At 43.6% G+C, this 20116-nt stretch overlaps 1 protein-coding gene across 1 annotated transcript in view; it reads left to right on the top strand.

Moving 5' to 3' along the window:
• The first annotated feature begins 5836 nt into the window (after positions 1 to 5836).
• The window catches only part of cyp19a1a (cytochrome P450, family 19, subfamily A, polypeptide 1a), a 30420-nt gene continuing 16140 nt past the window's right edge, over positions 5837 to 20116 (top strand). Inside the window, exons 1-6 of the mRNA XM_070858427.1 lie at positions 5837 to 6011; positions 6099 to 6249; positions 6669 to 6823; positions 9592 to 9771; positions 15649 to 15763; positions 17422 to 17536. Coding sequence (XP_070714528.1) covers positions 5837 to 6011; positions 6099 to 6249; positions 6669 to 6823; positions 9592 to 9771; positions 15649 to 15763; positions 17422 to 17536 — 891 coding nt within the window. The remainder of the gene's footprint in view (positions 6012 to 6098; positions 6250 to 6668; positions 6824 to 9591; positions 9772 to 15648; positions 15764 to 17421; positions 17537 to 20116) is intronic.

The following is a 20116-nucleotide window of genomic DNA, read 5'->3' as shown; positions in this document are numbered from 1 at the left end:
ACATACACAGTTCATATACCAGAACGCCACCGATAATGATAAAAGTGCTCCTCAATGGCATCCCAGTATTAATGGAGCTAGACACGGGGGCCAGCTGGTCCCTGATGAGTATCAAACAATTCGAAAGGTTGTGGGTGTCCAAGGCCAGGAGGCCAAAATTATTGCCGATTGACGCACAGCTACGGACATATACAAAGGAGATCATTCCGGTACTAGGCAGCGCCACGGTAGTCGTGACCCACAAAGATTCAGAGAACAGGTTGCCACTCTGGATTGTCCCGGAGGACGGTTTCGCACTACTGGGGAGGAGTTGGCTTGCTGTCATGAACTGAAACTGGGGTGATGTCAATGCAATTTCTTCTGTGGAGCAAGTATCATGCTCACAGGTCCTGGACAAATTTGACTCATTATTTCAACCCGGCATCGGCACTTTGATGGGGGCCAAGGTAGTGATTCACATAAACCCGGACGTCAGGCCTGTACACCACAAGGCCAGAGCGGTGCCATACGTGATGCAGGAAAAGATAGAATGCGAATTGGACCGCCTACTGAGGGAAGGCATCATCTCGCCAGTCGAATTCAGTGATCGTGCCGGTGCTCAAGGTGGATGGGTCGGTCAGGATATGTGGCGATTACAAGGCCATCATCAATCGGGTGTCACTCCAAGACCAGTACCTGCTATCGAGAGCGGAGGACGTCTTTGCGACGCTATCCGGTGGCAAACTTTTTTCAAAATTGGACCTGACCTCAGCTTACATGACCCAGGAGCTGGCGAGTGAGTCGAAGAAGCTGACCACCATCACGACACACAAGGGGTTGTTTGAGTATAACAGATGCTCGTTCGGGATTCATTCGGCCATCGCGATCTTTCAGTGAAATATGGAAAGCCTCCCTCAAGTCGATTCCAAGGACGGTGGTTTTTCAAGACGACATCCTCATTACGGGTCGCGATACTGAAGAACACCTCCACAACCTGGAGGAGGTGCTACGCAGACTGGACGGGGTAGGGCTACGACTAAAAAAGGCGAAGTGCATCTTCTTAGCTCCAGAGGTAGAATTCCTGGGGAGGAGGGTTGCAGCAGACGGGATCAGAACTACTGCGTCCAAAATGGAAGTGTTCCAGAGAGCACCCAGACCCCGTAACACGACGGAGCTGCATTCATTCCTGGGGCTCCTGAACTATTTTGGTAACTTTCTTTCCAAATTGAGCACGCTGTTAGAGCTGCTGCACATGCTCCTATGCAAAGGTCGCGATTGGGTCGAGGGGACAGCCAGGAAAGGGCTTTTGATAGAGCACGCAATTTGTTATGCTCCAACAAACAGTTAACGTTATATGACCCATGTAAGAAACTTGTTTCAACGTGCGATGCGTCGTCCTATGGGGTCAGGTGTGTGTTGCAGCATGTGAATGCAATGGACAGTTACAGCCGGTAGATTATGCCTCCAGAAGTCTGTCCCAGCAGAAAGGGGCTACGGGATGGTAGAAAAGGAAGCGCTAGCATGCATATATGCAGTAAAAAAATGCACCAGTACCTGTTTGGCAGAAAATTTGAGCTGGAGACAGATCACAAACCCCTAACGTCCCTTTTGGCCGACAACAAGGCCATAAATGCGAATGTATCGACCCGCATACAGAGGTGGGCACTCACGTTAGCCGCCTATGACTACACAATTCAGCACAGACCGGGCACTGAAAACTGCACCGATGCACTCAGCAGGCTCCCACTAGCCACCGCTGAGGGGCCAACTGAGCATGATGCTGAGATGGTCATGGCTGTTGAAGTTTTCGAAAGCGAAGGCTCACCCGTGACAGCCCGTCAGATTAAAGCCTGGACAAATAAAGACCCGCTACTGTCTTTAGTTAAGAAATGTGTCCTGAATGGGGACTGGGCAGCCACGTACAGGGCATGCCCTGAGGAATTTAAACCATTTCATGGATGAATTCTCGATTCAGGCCGATTGCCTACTGTGGGGAAACCGATTAGTCATGCCCCAGATGGGCAGAGAGGTGTTTATCAGAGAACTTCACAATGAGCACCCGGGCATTGTCATGATGAAGGCAATTGCCAGGTCACACATTTGGTGGCCAGGGATAGATGCAAACCTGGAACTTTGTGTTCGCAGGTGCAACACATGCTCAGCTGGGCAACGCACCAGGGAAGCTCCCCTTAGCCCCTGGTCCTGGCCCGCCAAGCCATGTGGACTACGCAGGTCCTTTCATGGGAAAAATGTTTTTGGTTGTAGTAGACGCCTACTCCAAATGGATTGAGTGTGCCATTTTAAATTCAAGCACATCCTCTGCCACGGTAGAAAGTCTACGGGCAATGTTCGCCGCCCATGGTCTACCGGACGTCTTGGTCAGCGACAATGGCCCGTGCTTCACAAGCACTGAATTCCAGGACTTCATGGCAGGCAATGGAATCAACCATGTCAGAACGGCACCGTTCAAGCCGGCCTCAAACGGCCAAGTGGAATGAGCAGTGCAGATAATCAAACAGGGGATGCTCAGAATCCAAGGGTGTTCCCTACAAAGCCGCTTTGTTGGCCAATAGATCCCGACCACACTCGCTCACAGGGGTTCCACCCGCAGAGCTGCTAATGAAAAGGACGCACAAAACCAGGTTATCCCTTATACACCCGACTATGGAAGAAATTGTTGAGAGCAGGCGTCAGTCACAATGTGACTACCATGACAGGAATGCGAGGGCGCGATGTATTGATGTCAATGACCCTGTTTTTGTCCTTAGTTACGCTGCAGGGCCCAAATGGCTTGCAGGCACTGTGATTGCCAAAGAGGGCAATAGGGTTTGGTAGTTAAACTTACCAATGGACAAATCTGCCGCAAACACGTGGATCAAACTAAAAGGAGGTTCAGCAACCCCATAGAAGAAGCAGAGGAAGAACACGACATAGAGTTTACTCCACCACAGGTAACCGAACACCGGAACCAAGTGGAGGAGAACCCAGTCACTGTGGGCAGTCCGGACAGGCCTGAGGCACCGCAAACAGCAGACACTCAGGCCAGTGCCCAACAACCGGAGCTCCAACTCAGGCACTCTACAAGGGAGTGTAAACCACAGAGAGACTTAACCTGTGATCCCAATAAGATTTTGGGGGGGAGGTGAGGTCATGTATTCAACTATCATTGTAACCCATGTATAAGCTGACCTAAGTTGTACACCTTGAGAACATTGACCACAAGGGGTGAACTTGTGGGAGACACTCCTAACCTGGACTTTCAGGTATAAAAGGGGAAGCTCCACCCACCTTCATCACTTGAGGTCTTGGTAATAAAGGTAACTGGTCATAGAGTGACCTTCTCTCAAGTATGGGCCTCGTGTACATTTATACTGTATAGTAAGGACATATCAACCTCAGTTAGCAAGAGATTCTCAGCCTATAAATCTGGGATGGTTTGAAACCCACCAGTGAGAAGGAAAAGTGATAAAATTCACTGGGAAATCTATCCTCTATAAATGCCCAAGTAAAATTAAAAAATGTAAAAAAGCACTGGAGGCAGGAGATATTTCGAACCGAAAGTGAGTGGCTAGACATGCACAATAACATTGAGCAAACTGTACTGTTTTGTAGCAAAAGTTCAAATTCAAAGAAAAGTTATCCGAATTGAGTAAATTCAGGCATTGGCAAATTAGTCTGAAACGGCCCAATTCTGGGCATTATTTTCCTTACCTGTCTTCAATCCCAAGCACTTGTTTCTTGTCTCAAACGTTAATTATTAAACGATTTTTTGCTCTTAAACTCATGAGACTATAGAAAGCCATTTGCACTCTACAAATTTCTCTTGATGGGGGAATCTATTGCAAGACTAGTTGCTATGGGAATTCCTTCTAAACAGCTTCTGAAGCGAATCGTTGAATTAGTAAGATTTTATTGTGCATTGAAAAACTAAGGCAAAGCAAAGCTTTTAACAGAAGCAATCATTGGAAAATGAACTTCAAATAGACTGATAATGGACTGGGTGCATGGATCCCATTTCTACCTTGTAAGATGCATTTCACTGCTAATTTGCCCATCTAATCTTCCAATACATGTGTTTTCATTGGAAACATTAAGCACAACGTGGAAGAGGTGAGGGACTGACAGATTTTGAGAACATGCCTCTGCCGATGACAGCTGCTGTCACAAATTTCCTGGCGTTGTCTCCTGGCAACTTTTCACTTAGCAACCAAAATTAAGCCCACTATAAAAAGGAAGCAAGACGAACACAGGGTTACAAAACAAAACATTTTCAGAACGGCCAGAGCAAGATCAAGAAAAGAATATCCCCTCAAGTCCCAGGCTATTACAGGTATCTCTGAATGAGGCTCATTCCTAAATAATAGTAATATCTGTGCTGTAGGAACCAGACAGAGAGTCAAAGTCAGTGGAATAATGAAAATTACTGATTGTTTTAAAATGAATGTAATGTGTACATCTGATTATATTTTGACAAACAAAAAACAATGTAATTAATAATAATCATTCATAGTGCACTAATTTTCCACGTTAATCTATAAAAAAATACGTGGAAGAGTGAGATCTGTTATTATTCAAAGCAGGAGATTTCAATCATATTGGTTTGATACTGTAGTTTTAAAGGGGGATACTGAGCATTGCATTTTCAGAACATAAAAATAATATAATTTCACACCAAAATAGATTTGGAGTAATATTGATTGAAGTTTCGATGTGTGTGGGATTTTTGTTTGTTTTACTTTGGGTGAAGTATACTGCCATTTTGGCAAATTGTTTCTACACCATGTTAAATGTACCTACCTGAGAGCAAAAATATCCCAGGTAGAGAATTGTTTTCGGTTTCCTTATTAAGTTATTCAAGGCAGGGGAGGGGGCATTGATTGCAAATCCTAACTGAGCAGACCTGAGTTGGAACTGTACAGTGTGATTGGCAACCCTCTTGTAGGATGTTTGACTATGATAAATTAAAAATAAAAGGCGAGCCCATCAATTGCCACATAAGGGGAATCTTTATATGGGGGGGCCTATCAAGTTGTCCACTTTCATGTCGGTGTGAAGCTGTTTTGGGTGTGAATCAATAAAACTTGGCATTGTAACTCAGTAGGCTAACAGTGACTCCCTCCAGGAGGCTGCCTAATACCAGTTTGAGTGCAGTGTAACTTTAGCATTCAAATCATTTCTCAGCATTCGTCTCTGAGGCAGGTTTTCAGACAAAATAATGTAAGTTCTAATAGTAAATGTTATGTACAAATAATATAAGGTCAGTTGCGCGCCTGGAATAAGGACAAGCAGTTGGTATGCAGGAAGAAGACGAGATTAAAAAAAAGAGGAAAAGTTCAATAACCAGATTTAGCAATGAAATGAGATGGTGGAACTGGAAGGAAAATTAACTCGATGCCAAGAAATTTTAAAAATGCAGATGAAAGAAAAATATTTGAGAGCAAAACACTTCATCGAACTTAGGAAAGAAACTGACAGAAAAGTGCACTTAATAAAGACATGTCCTGTGCATTTAATATAATTTAATTGTTATCAACCTCAGTGGTTAGCCTGAGTTTAATGGCACCAATGACTGTTCAAGAACAAGATTACAGATAAAAATTAACACTGCAAATGGCATTTTAGTTGCTTTATACCAAGGTTAGCCAGAATTTTCTCTTTGAAAAAGTGACTTATCTCTTTATTTTGACTTCAGTTCCAGTCCCTCCTGTCTGAACCCCTCCCCTATTGCCTTATAAAAAGGCATCTCACGCGAGGCTCCTTAGCACCGATCTACAACCACAATACGCTCATCAGCAGAATCAGCCTTAACATGCTCTGCAATCTACTTTTCTTTTTTCAAAATTCAGCTCCTGTGGAAATGAGGCAGCTTGCCCTGGCTGACACAGTTCTGCAGATGTCAGAACCGGCCCGTCACAACCTGACAACTATGCTGGTGCCCGAAGTGGCATCAAGGGCCACCGCTCCCCTGCTACTCTTCCTGGGACTGCTCTTCATTTTTATCAAGATCTCCCAAAAAAAAGCGACGTTGCCAGGTAACGAAAAGCGCAAGTCTCGCTCAGAAAGTTAACCAGAAGGGGTGATTACTCTAACATTCCTAATTGTGCCCTGTTCTTAAGCAGGTCCTTCGTTCTGTCTGGGCATTGGACCGCTCATCTCTTATGGTAGATTCTTGTGGATGGGAATTGGCAGTGCCAGCAACTACTACAATGAGAAGTATGGCGAGATAGTGAGAGTGTGGATCCATGGTGAGGAAACACTTATTATTAGCAGGTAAATCCATTTGAAAGATTGCAGGAAATCAATATTCTCCTGAATAATACTCTGCCGTGCATCATATTAACTGCACTGCCACTGAGGAACAGAAATATGTATTTCCCTTACATTAAAATTAAGCAGGCATTCTGTGGCTGTGGAAGTTTTCTGTATTTCTTGCATTGTGGAAATGGCCAGGATTCTATTAAGAGATCACCCAGGCTTGTGACAAACCTTTTTCCAACTCTGATTTCTTGTCTAGATCCTCTGATGTGCTTGTCTCGTATATAATTAAACTCAAGCAGGTATTTTACTACATTATTTTGAGTTTACGACTTTTCCACATTGACCTTATCCTGTGCAAAAGGCTAGGATTAGATGCCGCTGCTCACCCAGGCTAGTGATCAACCTTCTTTCAATTCTGATTTCTTCTTTAGATCCTCTGCTGTGAACCATGTGATGAAGAAGGGACACTACATCTCCAGGTTTGGAAACAAACAGGCCCTTCAGTGCATTGGCATGAATGAAAATGGCATAATTTTCAACAATAACCCTTCCATCTGGAAACAGACGCGTCCATATTTTGCTAAAGGTACGGAGTTTTTACAATTTTGCTGTCCATCTCAGATGGCTCAACCATGTAGGTGTATGGGAGAGCCATTTAGAAAGGTGCATAGTATTAACTGACTGCACTATAATAGATACTCAAGTGTACAGTGGTGTAATGGTTAACTGCCTACTGATGTGGCCTTGCAAGCCACTCAGTTGTATCAAACAGCTACAAATATCAACAAGAATAAAATGACATGGTTCAGGGCAACTCGAGATGGGCAATAAATGCTGGCCTTGCCGGTGACGCCCCCACTATGAATTAAAGAAAGAATTAAATAAATATTTCATGGAATAGTGCTGCTATCGTAATCCTTAGACTTCTGACAGCTGCATGGAATTATGTGCTGTCTGGTGCCAGCCATCGATTAGAAATTTCAGCTCACACATAATAATGCTAAAAAAAATTCTCCCGATACGATGCTATCAGCAGTAGCTTTATTCTGTATTACTAATCATGTATGTCATTTAAATAAACCACGTATCACTATTGCAAATAAAAACACCAATCTTTTAAACCTTTATTCCATGAGGTGACAGCAATCTTACAACGTAGGGTTGTCAGTTGGATGGGCCACAGCCTTTAAGACAAAGTTTGAGTCAATAAAAATCTATTGTTTGGAAAGGACTCCCATCTCCAAAATGGAGAATGGGAGGAAGGAAGAAAACAAGTAATGAAAGGATTTAAGGCTAGTTTTAAAGTCCGGTAACAGTTAGAAAATGCAAATAATTAAATTGATAAGAGTGGGGACGGAGTAGAAAGAGCAAGGCAGAATTCAAGTGCTTCATTATTTGATCTTCATTCAAAATTGTATTTTTGTAGTTTGGGGTTAATATTGCAGTAATAAACCCACTTCTGATATTTGAATAGCTTTATTCTTGTAATATTACAGTTTACTCGAACATCGTAGTGTCTGAGCAGTAATTAAGAATATGGCCATCACCGGGAGATTGCTATTCCTGAATCTGATGGCGATCTCAGGGTTACCGTCTGCTCTCCCTATCCTTGTTTACCCCATTCTCCCTTTTCCCGCTCTTTCTTCCACGCTTGTTATTTTTACCTTTGTCCTGCATTTTTATGACTCTTTATTACTTAAATATTATATTGCAACTTTTATTTTGCCTCATTACTTCTATTGCATTTAAGTTTAAATAATATTCCAGTTCCTTTTGCTGTGTGTCCGCTCTTGTGCCATTTGACAATGACAGACGCTGTCAATAACTTTAGATCAAATCGGGACCGGCTAAGAGCAGCTTAAGCTGCCTGCTCCACTGGGGTGAGACGGTCAAACTATGACGTGGCAGTCAGGGCTCGCTAAGTCTCGGTTGTGAGCAGGCCTTGGTTCCTCAGCCTTGGTTCTTGCTCTATGGATTTAGGTTTGTTGGGTGTGTCCCTCAGAGGAGAGAGCATGCATTCCATATTTGGCAAAAGAAAACTATGCCGGTGTCAATGTCTCAGCAATTTGGCTTGAAAACTCTGCAGAATGGTGATGGCTTTCTACATGTGTCAGACACCCAGCTGATCGAAAAACAAGCCATCTATTCTTGCAGCAAGAGCCAGGAGCATGGAGTGGCACAGTGCGATTTGTTATTCTTCATAATTCAGCAGAACCATACCCTTATTGATCCTAGGGTGGATTTTAACCATATTCCCTAAAAGGGAAAATGTTCAGATGTTGAACAAATACCTTTTACTCGGAGCCTGTTTGTTGCAGATCGGTGATTCATCTATTCATCACTTGCTTACTTATAGTAGAATGTTTGGTTCCATTCAATTAAAATATTATCAACTAAAGCAGAATTTTGCTGTCCATCTATACATTCTAACCCACACCCTCTGCTCCCCAATTGTGGCTCACTACCCAGCTTTCGCTCTCTTCACTCCATTATCAGAGACTGGGTTGTCAATCACAAAACCCTTACTCTGTGGATCTCTATTACGAAACTACTTCACCTTGCTACTTTTAAACGCTCTTTTAAAAACCTACCTCTGCTCGATGTCCTCATCGGCCCCTAGCATCTGTCTGAGACAAAACCAGACTGTTCACAACCTAGGTGTCATATTTGACCCGGAAATGAGCTTCTGGCCACATATCTGCAGCATAACTAAAACCGCTTATTTCCACCTCCGTAACATCACCCGTCTTTGCCCGAGCAACGCTTCAACTTCAAAATTCTCATCCTTCTTTACAAATCCCTCCATGGCCTCGCCCCTCCCTTTCTCTGTAATCTCCTTCAGGCTCACAACCCCTCTGAGATGTCTGCGTTCCTCAAATTCTGCCCTCTTGAGCATCCCCGATTATAACTGCTCAATCATTGGTGGCTGTGTCTTCTGTTGCCTGGGCCCTAAGCTCTAGCACTCCCTCCCTAAACCTCTCTGCCTCTCTAGCTCGCTTTTCTCCTTTAAGACGCTCCTTAAAACCTCCACCTCTTTGACAAACGTTTTGGTCATCTGTCCCAATTTCTTCTTGTGTAGCTCGGTGTCAAATGTATTTGTTTTGTCTTAAAACATTCTTGTGAAGCACCTTGGGATGTTTTACTACGTTAAAGGCGCCATATAAATAAAAGTTGTTTTGTTGTAAACCACTCTCAGATGTTCTGTGTAAAGTGTGCTACAAAAATGTAAGTTGTTTTTAAAAAAAAGCTTTATCACGTGTTACATCATGGACTGTTAATACACAATATTTTTTGTTTTGAATAGTCCTTGTGTACAATGCAGGATTTGTTGTGAGTGGTATGTCTTTGTTTCAGCCCTGACTGGCCCTGGTCTTCAGAGGACCCTTGCTGTGAGTGTGGAATCTACTCGCAATCAACTGGAGAAACTACTGGGAGGGAACGACACCGCCACTGCCTGCGTGGATATACTGCTCTTCCTGAGAGTCATCACCTTAGACATCTCCAACAGGCTGTTCCTCCGAGTCCCACTGCATGGTAATCCCAACGTAGAATCATAGAATGGTTAAGGAACAGAAGAAGGCCATTCGGCCCGTCGAGCCCGTGCTGGCTCTCAGCTACTCCCCCACCCTTTCCCCGTAGCCCTGCAAATATTTTTCCTTCACATACTTATCCATCTCCCTTTTGAAAGATAAAATTTAGTCCACAGATTTACAACCCTCTGAGAGAATAAATTCCTCCTCAACTCAGTTTTAAATGGGCGGCCCCTCATTCTGAGACTATGCCTCCTAGTTCTAGTTTCCCCTATGAGTGGCAATATCCTCACTGCATCCATAGAAACATAGAAAATAGGTGCAGGAGTAGGCCGTCCGGCCCTTCGAGCCTGCACCACCATTCAATAAGATCATGGCAGATCATACCTTCAGTACCCCGTTTCTGCTTTCACTCCATACCCCTTGATCCCTTTAGCCTCAAGGGCCATATCTAACTCCCTCTTGAATATATCCAATGAACTGGCATCAACAACTCTCTGCGGCAGCGAATTCCACAGGTTAACAACTCTCTGAGTGAAGAAGTTTCTCCTCAACTCAGTCCTAAATGTCCTACCCCTTATCCTAAGACTGTGTCCCCTGGTTCTGGACTTCCCTAACATCTGGAACATTCTTCCTGCATCTAAACTGTCCAGTCCCGTCAGAATCTTATATGTTTCTATGAGATCCCCTCTCATCCTTCTAAACTCCAGTGGATAAAGGCCCAGTTGATACAGTCTCTCCTCATATGTCAGTCCAGCCATCCCTGGAATCAGTCTGGTGAACCTTCACTGCACTCAATAGCAAGAACGTCCTTCCTCAGATTAGGAGACCAAAACTGAACACAATATTCCAGGTGGGGCCTCACCAAGGCCCTGTACAACTGCAGTAAGACTTCCCTGCTCCTATACTCAAATCCCCTTGCTATGAAGGCCAACATACCATTTGCCTTCTTCACCGTCTGCTGTACCTGCATGCCAACTTTCAATGACTGATGAACCATGACACCCAGGTCTCGCTGCACCTCCCCTTTTCCGAATCTGCCACCATTAAGATGATATTCTGCCTTCGTGTTTTTGCCCCCAAAGTGGATAACCTCACATTTATCCACATTATACTGCATCTGCCATGTATTTGCCCACTCGCCTAACCTGTCCAAATCACCCTGCAGCCTCTTAGCATCCTCCTCACAGCTCACACCGCCACCCAGTTTAGTGTCATCTGCAAACTTGGAGATATTATACTCAATTCCTTCATCCAAATCATTAATGTATATTGTAAAGAGCTGGGGTCAAAGCACTGAGCCATGCGGCACTCCACTAGTCACTGCCTGCCATTCTGAAAAGGACCCATTAATCCCGACTTTCTGCTTCCTGTCTGCCAACCAGTTCTCTATCCATGTCAGTACATTACCCCCAATACCATGTGCTTTGATTTTGGAACAACAATCTCTTATGTGGGACCTTGTCAAAAGCCTTTTGAAAGTCTAAATACACCACATCCACTGGTTCTCCCCTGTCCACTCTACTAATTACATCCTCAAAAAATTCCAGAAGATTTGTCAAGCATGATTTCCCTTTCATAAATCCATGCTGACTTGGATCAATCCTATCACTGCTTTCCAAATGCGCTGCTATTTCATCCTTAATGATTGGTTCCAACATTTTCCCCACTACTGATGTCAGGCTAACCAGTCTATAACAGTAAAAGGGAATATCATTTGAATGGGGAGAAATTACAACATGCTGTGGTGCAGAGAGACCTGGGGGTCCTTGTGCATGAATCCCAAAAAGTTAGTTTGCAGGTGCAGCAGGTAATCAGGAAGGCGAATGGAATGTTGGCCTTCATTGCGAGAGGGATGGAGTACAAAAGCAGGGAGGTCCTGCTGCAACTGTATAGGGTACTGGTGAGGCCGCACCTGGAGTACTGCGTGCAGTTTTGGTCACCTTACTTAAGGAAGGATATACTAGCTTTGGAGGGGGTACAGAGACGATTCACTAGGCTGATTCCGGAGATGAGGGGGTTAACTTATGATGATAGATTGAGTAGACTGGGTCTTTACTCGTTGGAGTTCAGAAGGATGAGGGGTGATCTTATAGAAACATTTAAAATAATGAAAGGGATAGACAAGATAGAGGCAGAGAGGTTGTTTCCACTGGTCGGGGAGACTAGAACTAGGGGGCACAGCCTCAAAATACAGGGGAGCCAATTTAAAACTGAGTTGAGAAGGAATTTCTTCTCACAGAGGGTTGTGAATCTGTGGAATTCTCTGCCCAAGGAAGCAGTTGAGGCTAGCTCATTGAAAGTATTTTTAACCAATAAGGGAATTAAGGGTTATGGGGAGCGGGCGGGTAAGTGGAGCTGAGTCCACGGCCAGATCAGCCATGATCTTGTTGAATGGCGGAGCAGGCTCGAGGGGCTAGATGGCCTACTCCTGTTCCTAATTCTTATGTTCTTATGTTCTTATAATTACCCATTTTCTCTCTCCCTCCTTTTTTAAAAAGTGGTGTTACATTAGCAACCCTCCAGTCCATAGGAACTGATCCAGAGTCGACAGACTGTTGGAAAATGATCACCAAGGCGTCCACTATTTCTAGGGCCACTTCCTTAAGTACTCTGGGATGTAGACTATCAGGCCTTGGGGATTTATCGGCCTTCAATCCCGTCAATTTCCCTAACACAATTTCCCGCCTAATAAGGATATCCTTCAGTTCCTCCTTCTCACTAGACCTTCGGTCCCCTAGTATATCCGGAAGGTTATTTGTGTCTTCCTTTGTGAAGACAGAACCAAAGTACTTGTTCAATTGGTATGTCATTTCTTTGTTCCCCATTATAAATTCACCTGAATCCGACTGCAAGGGACCTATGTTTGTCTTCACTCATCTTTTTCTCTTCACATATCCATAGAAGCTTTTGCAGTCATTCTTTTATGTTTTTGGCAAGCTTCCTCTCGTACTCTATTTTTCCCCCTCTTAATTAAACCCTTTGTCCTCCTTTGCTCTATTCTAAATTTCTCCCAGTCCTCCGGCTTGCTACTTTTTCTGGCTAATTTGTATGTCTCTTCCTTGGATTTAACACTATCCTTAATTTCCCTTGTTAGCCACGGTTGAGCCACCTTCCCCGTATTATTTTTACTCCAGACAGGAATGTACAATTGATCTTTAAACGTTTGCCATTGCCTATCCACCGTCAACCCTTTAAGTATCATTTGCCAGTCTAATGTAGCCAAGTCGCGCCTCATACCATCAAAGTTACCTTTCCTTAAGTTCAGGACCCTAGTTTCGGAATTAACTTTGTCACTCTCCATCTTAATAAAGAATTCTACCATATTATAGTCAGTCTTCCCCAAGGGGCCTCACACAACAAGGTTGCTAATTAGTCCCTTCTCATTACACATCACCATGGCCAGCTCTCTCGTTGGTTCCTCGACATATTGGTCTGGAAAACCAGGCTTAATACACTTCAGGAAATCCTCCTCCACCGCATTGCTACCAGTTAGGTTAGCTCAATCAATATGTAGATTAAAGTCGCCCATGATTACTGCTGTACCTTTATTGCATACATCCCTTATTTCTTGTTTGATGCTATCCCAACCTCACTACTACTATTTGGTGGCCTGTACACAACTCCCACTAGCGTTTTCTGCCCTTTGGTATTCTGTAGTTCCACCCATACCGATTCCACATCATCCAGGCTAATGTCCTTCCTTATAATTGCATTAATTTCATCTTTAACCAGCAACGCCACCCCGCCTCCTTTTCCTTTCTGTCTATCCTTCCTAAATGCTGAATACCCTTGGATGTTGAGTTCCCAGACTTGGTCACCCTGGAGCCATGTCTCTGTGATGCTAATCACATTGTATCCGTTAACTGCTGTCTGCGCAGTTAATTCGTCCACCTTACTCCAAATACTCCTCGCATTGAGGCACAGAGCCTTCAGGCTTGTCTTTTTAACACACTTTGACCCTTTAGAATTCTGCTGTAAAGTGGCCCTTTTTGTTTTTTGCCTTGGGTTTCTCTGCCCTCCACTTTTACTATTCTCCTTTCTATCTTTTGCTTCAGTCTCCATTTTATTCCCCTCTGTCTCCCTGCATAGGTTCCCATCCCCCTGCCACCTTGTTGAGCCCCCTCATTATCTTATATGTTTTGATAAGATCACCTCTCATTCTTCTGAACTCCAATGAGTATAGGCCCAACCTACTCAACATATCTTCATAAGTCAACCCCCTCATCTCCAGAATCAACCTAGTGAACCTTCTCTGAACTGCCTCCAATGCAAGTATATCCTTTCTTAAATACGGAGACCAAAACTGCATGCAATACTCCAGGTGTGGTCTCTCCAATACCCTGTACAACTGTAGCAGAACTTCTCTGCTTTTATACGCCATTTCCCTTTGTAATAAGGACCAGCATTCCATTTGCCTTCCTGATTATTTGCTGTACCTGCATACTAACTTCTTGTGTTTCATGCACAAGGACTCCCAGGTCCCTCTGTACTGCAGCACTTTGCAATTCGCATTATTTCTGCTTCTTTGCTTTTGTAGTTCCTAATGTCCAATATAAAGACAGCCAGTGCAGATATTCCACAATACCACATGAATATTGCCTGAAAGTCCATTTCAGCATATTTTTGAATTGAATTATAATTGATGACTTCTATTGCTGGCCCCCATGTTTGCTTTAACATTCTAATTTATTTTTGATATTTTATTCTTCTCTCTTATTTCTCGTTACATATTTATCTCTTTCTTCTTACTTTTTTTGTTTTTGCCTAGTTCATATTTTCAAGTTTTTTTCATTATTTTCTCTATTTCGATTTTTTCTTTTGTTAATCGTCGATTATTTCAGACTGTTCTGTCGTATATTATTGATGCTCCTTTCCATTACTTTTCTGTCTGCCTCCTTTTCACATTTGGTTCCCCTTTTCCATCCTTTGCTTCCTATTGAATTTTCCTAGAGTCGGAGAATCATACAATGTTACAACACAGAAGGAGGCCATTCGGCCCGTCGAACCTGTGCCGGCTCTCTGTTCGAGCACTTCAGCTAGTCCCCCTCCCCCGCCCTTTCCCTGTAGCCCTGGAAAAAAATTCCTTCAGGTACTTATCCAATTCCCTTTTGAAAGCCATGATTGAATCTGCCTCCACCACCCTTTCAGTACATTCCAGATCCTAACCACTCGCTGGGTAAAAAGGTTTTTTTGTTACGTTCTTTTGCTAATCACCTTAAATCTTCTACCCTGTTTAAAGCAGTCACCTGGAGTATGGGTAATTATAATAATTAATATACTCCTTTATATAACTTGACTACAGTGCAATAACGACCTCTTCTATACAATGCTGTCTGCACTAGTTGGGATTCATCTTGATGCATCTAATTTCAATGTGAATTCTGTCCTATTAGCAGGCATTCTGGCAGTGAGGATTAAAATGGCGCAACATTAGTCACAAGCACAGTATCATGTTCATACAAAATCCCTCTATGCAATTTTCATTCATTCATTCATTAACCCATTTGCTTTATCCATGAAATTGCAGGGGAGCACAGTTCATTGCAAATACCGCGGGGATAGATTTCACCCCAGTGGCTGTCTGACATCTTAATCGAGGATAAAAATTGAAATTCGTGGAAAACTAAAGCTGTGGAGAATGTCAGTGTGCAGAATTGGATTCGAATTAGGCATTTTTTTCCACAGGAAATCAATTTACAGCCTCCAGCCGCGTTATCGTTGCACTTGCACGTTGAGAGTGGAAGTGGGGGTGGGGGAGGGGATTACTAAGCCTGTCATTCGTTGATAGCTTGATTCATTGAATCATTTCTACATTAATAGTATGTTTTCGAATAAAAGAAGTATGGAGTATTTCACACTTTGTTTTGTTCTTTTGTAGAAGGAGAAATTGTGTCTAAAATTCAGAAGTATTTTGACACTTGGCAAACACTCCTGCTGAAGCCAGATATCTTCTTCAAATTCAAATGGATGTATAAGAAGTATGAGAGAGCTGCGTGAGTATTAGTGCATTTATCACTGGTATCTGGAGCTTGGACCTATTGAACATTAGAACAGAGGAAATAGGAGCAGGAGTAGGACATACGGCCCCTCGAGCCTGCTCCGCCATTTAATAAGATCATGGCTGATCTGATCTTGGCCTCAAGTCTACTTTCCTGCCTGTTCCCCATAACCCTTGACTCCCCTTGCTTAAGGCTACTAAAGCTGGGAAGATTTCATTAGAAGTTACCTTAGATTAAACAAAAATCTCTAAAATATTGCAACACTTCAAAATAATAAAACATGTTGCACATTTGTTTTATTGCTCTGTAAACAATATAAGGCAATGCATTAGAACAAGGAGACACCGGCTAAAACTGGTGAAACGACAGATTAGGAAGGAACGGGCGACCATCACTTGAGATGGATTTCGGAGTTGTTATTATTTCGAGTAGCTGACGTAGATGTAGAGCAACAACTAGAATTTTTCCATTAGGTGATTAAGCCAGATAATTGCAACAGGAGTAGCAGAGAGTATCCCGGTGATGCCTCGGGCATTATGCCGTTATGGGGTCGAAATTCCGTTTGCAACCGCAGTCAGTAGCGCCGGAGAGGGGCGGCTAACGGGCGGCCAAGGACTTACCGTCGGCGGGGAGCGGGTTCCTGGCCTCCGGAGAAATGGACTTGGGCCGGTGGCGGCGGCACCAAGAGGTACCGCTGCGCGCACTACCGCCACCCACATGATGACATCATCCAGCGTGCAACCACAGCTTGTGAAATTAGGTAGGTACGGTGGCCTTACTGTACAGCCTGGAAAAGCTGTCAGTGCATCGGGGATCCTGGGGGGGGGGGGTGTGGGAGGGGGGTGGGGCCGTGGGTATCATCCGGAGATCAAGGTAAGTTGATAGCTTTAATTTTTTCAGCATTTATGTATTAATGGCACCAGTGGGGAAGTGTCAGTGTGGGTCAGAGAAGTTTTCGGAATCTTTTTTTTTCAGTATTTTCATCTCGCAGACTACCATCGTGAAATTCAGACTGCCTCCTAGCTTCCGTTCCGTTGCCATCCCAAGGGTGAATGTGCAACACCACTTTTAGCACTGCTCCCTCATCTTTGGGCGGAAAAACTCAATTTGGCAGTTTGAGGCGGTGATTATCGCCTGGCGGTAAAATCACCCTTCAGGCGGTGTCACCGCCTCCAAAAAATGGTGATACCGAATTTCGAGTGCTATATGTTCCATGGTCTGCTCTGGGTGAACACAGTCGCACACTGGAGGGTTTTTAACTCCCTATTTGTGCGTCAAGTGTCCGCATCCGCCATGGTTTGTGCGGATAGGGCTCAGGGTTGCTTCAGAGTAGAGTTGGGGAAGTGAATACCTTGGACTCATTCAAGAGTCAGTCGGGTAACATGATAAGTGGAATGTAAGTTTGGTTTTCATGGAAGTGTGAGCTGAAATGAAACAAGTGGCCTTCCTCATCTGTGTCTATCCCGTGAAGGCGCAGTTACCTTCGGAATAATCACTGTGAATGGTCACTCTTTTCCAAATCTGTAGCCATCTCTTGGCAAGATGGCGTTTTGTATGCAACCTTACCTAATATTTCAAAACTGCTACCTCCAAGTAAATGACAGCCTGTTGTCATGCTCACCTTCATTTTAGTCTGTTTTCTCAAATTGCAGCCAGGATCTGCAGGATGCAGTGGAAGAGCTGTTGCTGAAAAAACAGCAAGAGCTGAGAGAGGCCGAAAAACTACAAGATACCACCGACTTTGCAACTGACCTGATATTTGCACAGGTAGACACTTGCCAATGACAATCCCAGTGAAAATTGAATTAGCATTGTTACTTACAAGGAAATCATCGAATGAAAATGACGTTTGCGGACATATTTTTTCGTGCTGTAGCCATCCAGAGCCTTGTCACCTTTGAACTTGGAGCAGATGTTTGCCAGCTCTTTAACAACATAAGAAATTGGAGCAGGAGTAGGGCATTTGACCCCTCGGGCCTGCTCCGTCATTTAATAAGACCCATAATCAATGACCCAGCCTCTACAGCTCTCGGGGGCAGAGAATTCCACAGATTTACAATTCCTCCTCAACTCAGTTTTTAATGGGCGGCCCCTTATTCTGAGACTATGCTTCCTAGTTCTAGTTTCCCCTATGAGTGGCAATATCCTCACTGCATCCACCTTGTCGAGCCCCCTCATTATCTTATATGTTTTGATAAGATCACCTCTCATTCTTCTGAACTCCAATGAGTAAAGGCCCAACCTGACAAATCTTCTTGAATTTTTTGAGGATGTAACTAATAGAGTGGACAAGGGAGAACCAGTGGATGTGGTGTATTTAGACTTTCAAAAGGCTTTTGACAAGGTCCCACACAAGAGATTAGTGTGCAAAATTAAAGCACATGGTATTGGGGGTAATGACGTGGATAGAGAACTGGTTGGCAGACAGGAAGCAAAGAGTAGGAATAAACGGGTCCTTTTCAGAATGGCAGGCAGTGACTGGTGGGGTACCGCTAGGTTCAGTGCTGGGACCCCAGCTATTTACAATATACATTAATGATTTAGACAAAGGAATTGAATGTAATATCTCCAAGTTGGGTGGCAGTGCGAGCTGTGAGGAGGATGCTAAGAGGCTGCAGTGTGACTTGGACAGGTTAGGTGAGTGGGCAAATGCATGGCAGATGCAGTATAATGTGGATAAATGTGAGGTTATCCACTTTGGTGGCAAAAACAGGAAGGCAGAATATTATCTGAATGGTGACAGATTAGGAAAAGGGGAGGTGCAATGAGACCTGGGTGTCATGGTACATCAATCATTAAAAGTTGGCATGCCTGTACAGCAGACGGTGAAGAAGGCAAATGACATGTTGGCCTTCAAAGTGAGAGGATTTGAGTATAGGAGCAGGGATGTCTTACTGCAGTCATACAGGGCCTTGATGAGGCCACACCTTGAATAGTGTGTTCAGTTTTGGTCTCCTAATCTGAGGAAGGACATTCTTGCTATTGAGGGAGTGCAGCGAAGGTTCACCTGACTGAATCCTGGGATGGCAGGACTGACATATGAAGAAAGACTGGATCGACTAGGCTTATATTCACTGGAATTTAGAAGAATGAGAGGGGATCTCATAGAAACATATACAATTCTGACGGGATTTGACAGGTTAGATGCAGGAAGTATGTTCCCGATGTTGGGGAAGTCCAGAACCAGAGGTCACAGTCTAAGGATAAGGGGTAAGACATTTAGAACTGAGATGAGGAGAAACTTCTTCACTCAGAGAATTGTGAACCTGTGGAATTCTCTACCACAGAAAGTTGTTGAGGTCAGTTCGTTAGATATATTCAAAAGGGAGTTAGATGTGATCCTTATGGCTAAAGGGATCAAGGAGTATGGAGAGAAAGCAGGAATGGGGTACTGAAGTTGCATGATCAGCCATGATCATATTGAATGGTGGTGCAGGCTCGAAGGGCCGAATGGCCTACTCCTGCACCTATTTTCTATGTTTCTATGTTTCAACCTACTCAATCTATTTTCATAAGTCAACCCCCTCATCTCCGGAATCAACCTAGTGAACCTCTCTGAACTGCCTCCAATGGAAGTATATTCTTTCTTAAATGCGGAGACCAAAACTGTACACAGTACTCCAGGTGTGGCCTCACCAATACCCTGTACAATTGCAGTAGGACTTCTCTGCTTTTATACTCTATCCCCTTTGCAATAAAGGCCAGCATTCCATTTGCCTTCCTGATTACTTGCTGTACCTGCATACTAACTTCTTGTGTTTCATGCACAAGGACCCCAGGTCCCTCTGTACTGCAGCACTTTGCAATTTACTTCTTTGCTTTTGCAGTTCCTAATGTCCAATATAAAGACAGCCAGTGCAGATATTCCATAACACCACATGAATATTGCCTGAAAGTCCATTTCAGCATATTTTTGAATTGAATTATAATTCATGGCTTCTATTGCTGGCCCCCATGTTTGCTTTAACATTCTAATTTATTTTTGATATTTTATTCTTTTCTCTTATTTCCTGTTACATATTCTTACTTTTTTTGTTTTTGCCTAGTTCATATTTTCATGGTTTTTTTTCATTATTTTCTCTATTTCTAATTTTTCTTTTGATAATCGTCGATTATTTCAGACTGTTCTGTCCGATATTATTGATGCTCCTTTCCATTACTTTTCTGTCTGCCTCCTTTTCACATTTGGTTCCCCTTTTCCATCCTTTGCTTCCTATTGAATTTTCCTAGAGTCGGATGATCATACAATGTTGCAGCACAGAAGGAGGCCATTCGGCCCGTCGAACCTGTGCCAGCTCTCTGTTCGAGCACTTCAACTAGTCCCACTCCCCTGCCCTTTCCCTGTAG

The sequence above is a fragment of the Pristiophorus japonicus genome, chromosome 17, assembly GCF_044704955.1.
Source record: "Pristiophorus japonicus isolate sPriJap1 chromosome 17, sPriJap1.hap1, whole genome shotgun sequence".
Lineage (NCBI taxonomy): Eukaryota > Metazoa > Chordata > Chondrichthyes > Pristiophoridae > Pristiophorus > Pristiophorus japonicus.
The sequence above is the reverse complement of the archived record's forward strand: the minus strand, read 5'-3'. Positions and strand labels throughout refer to the sequence as shown.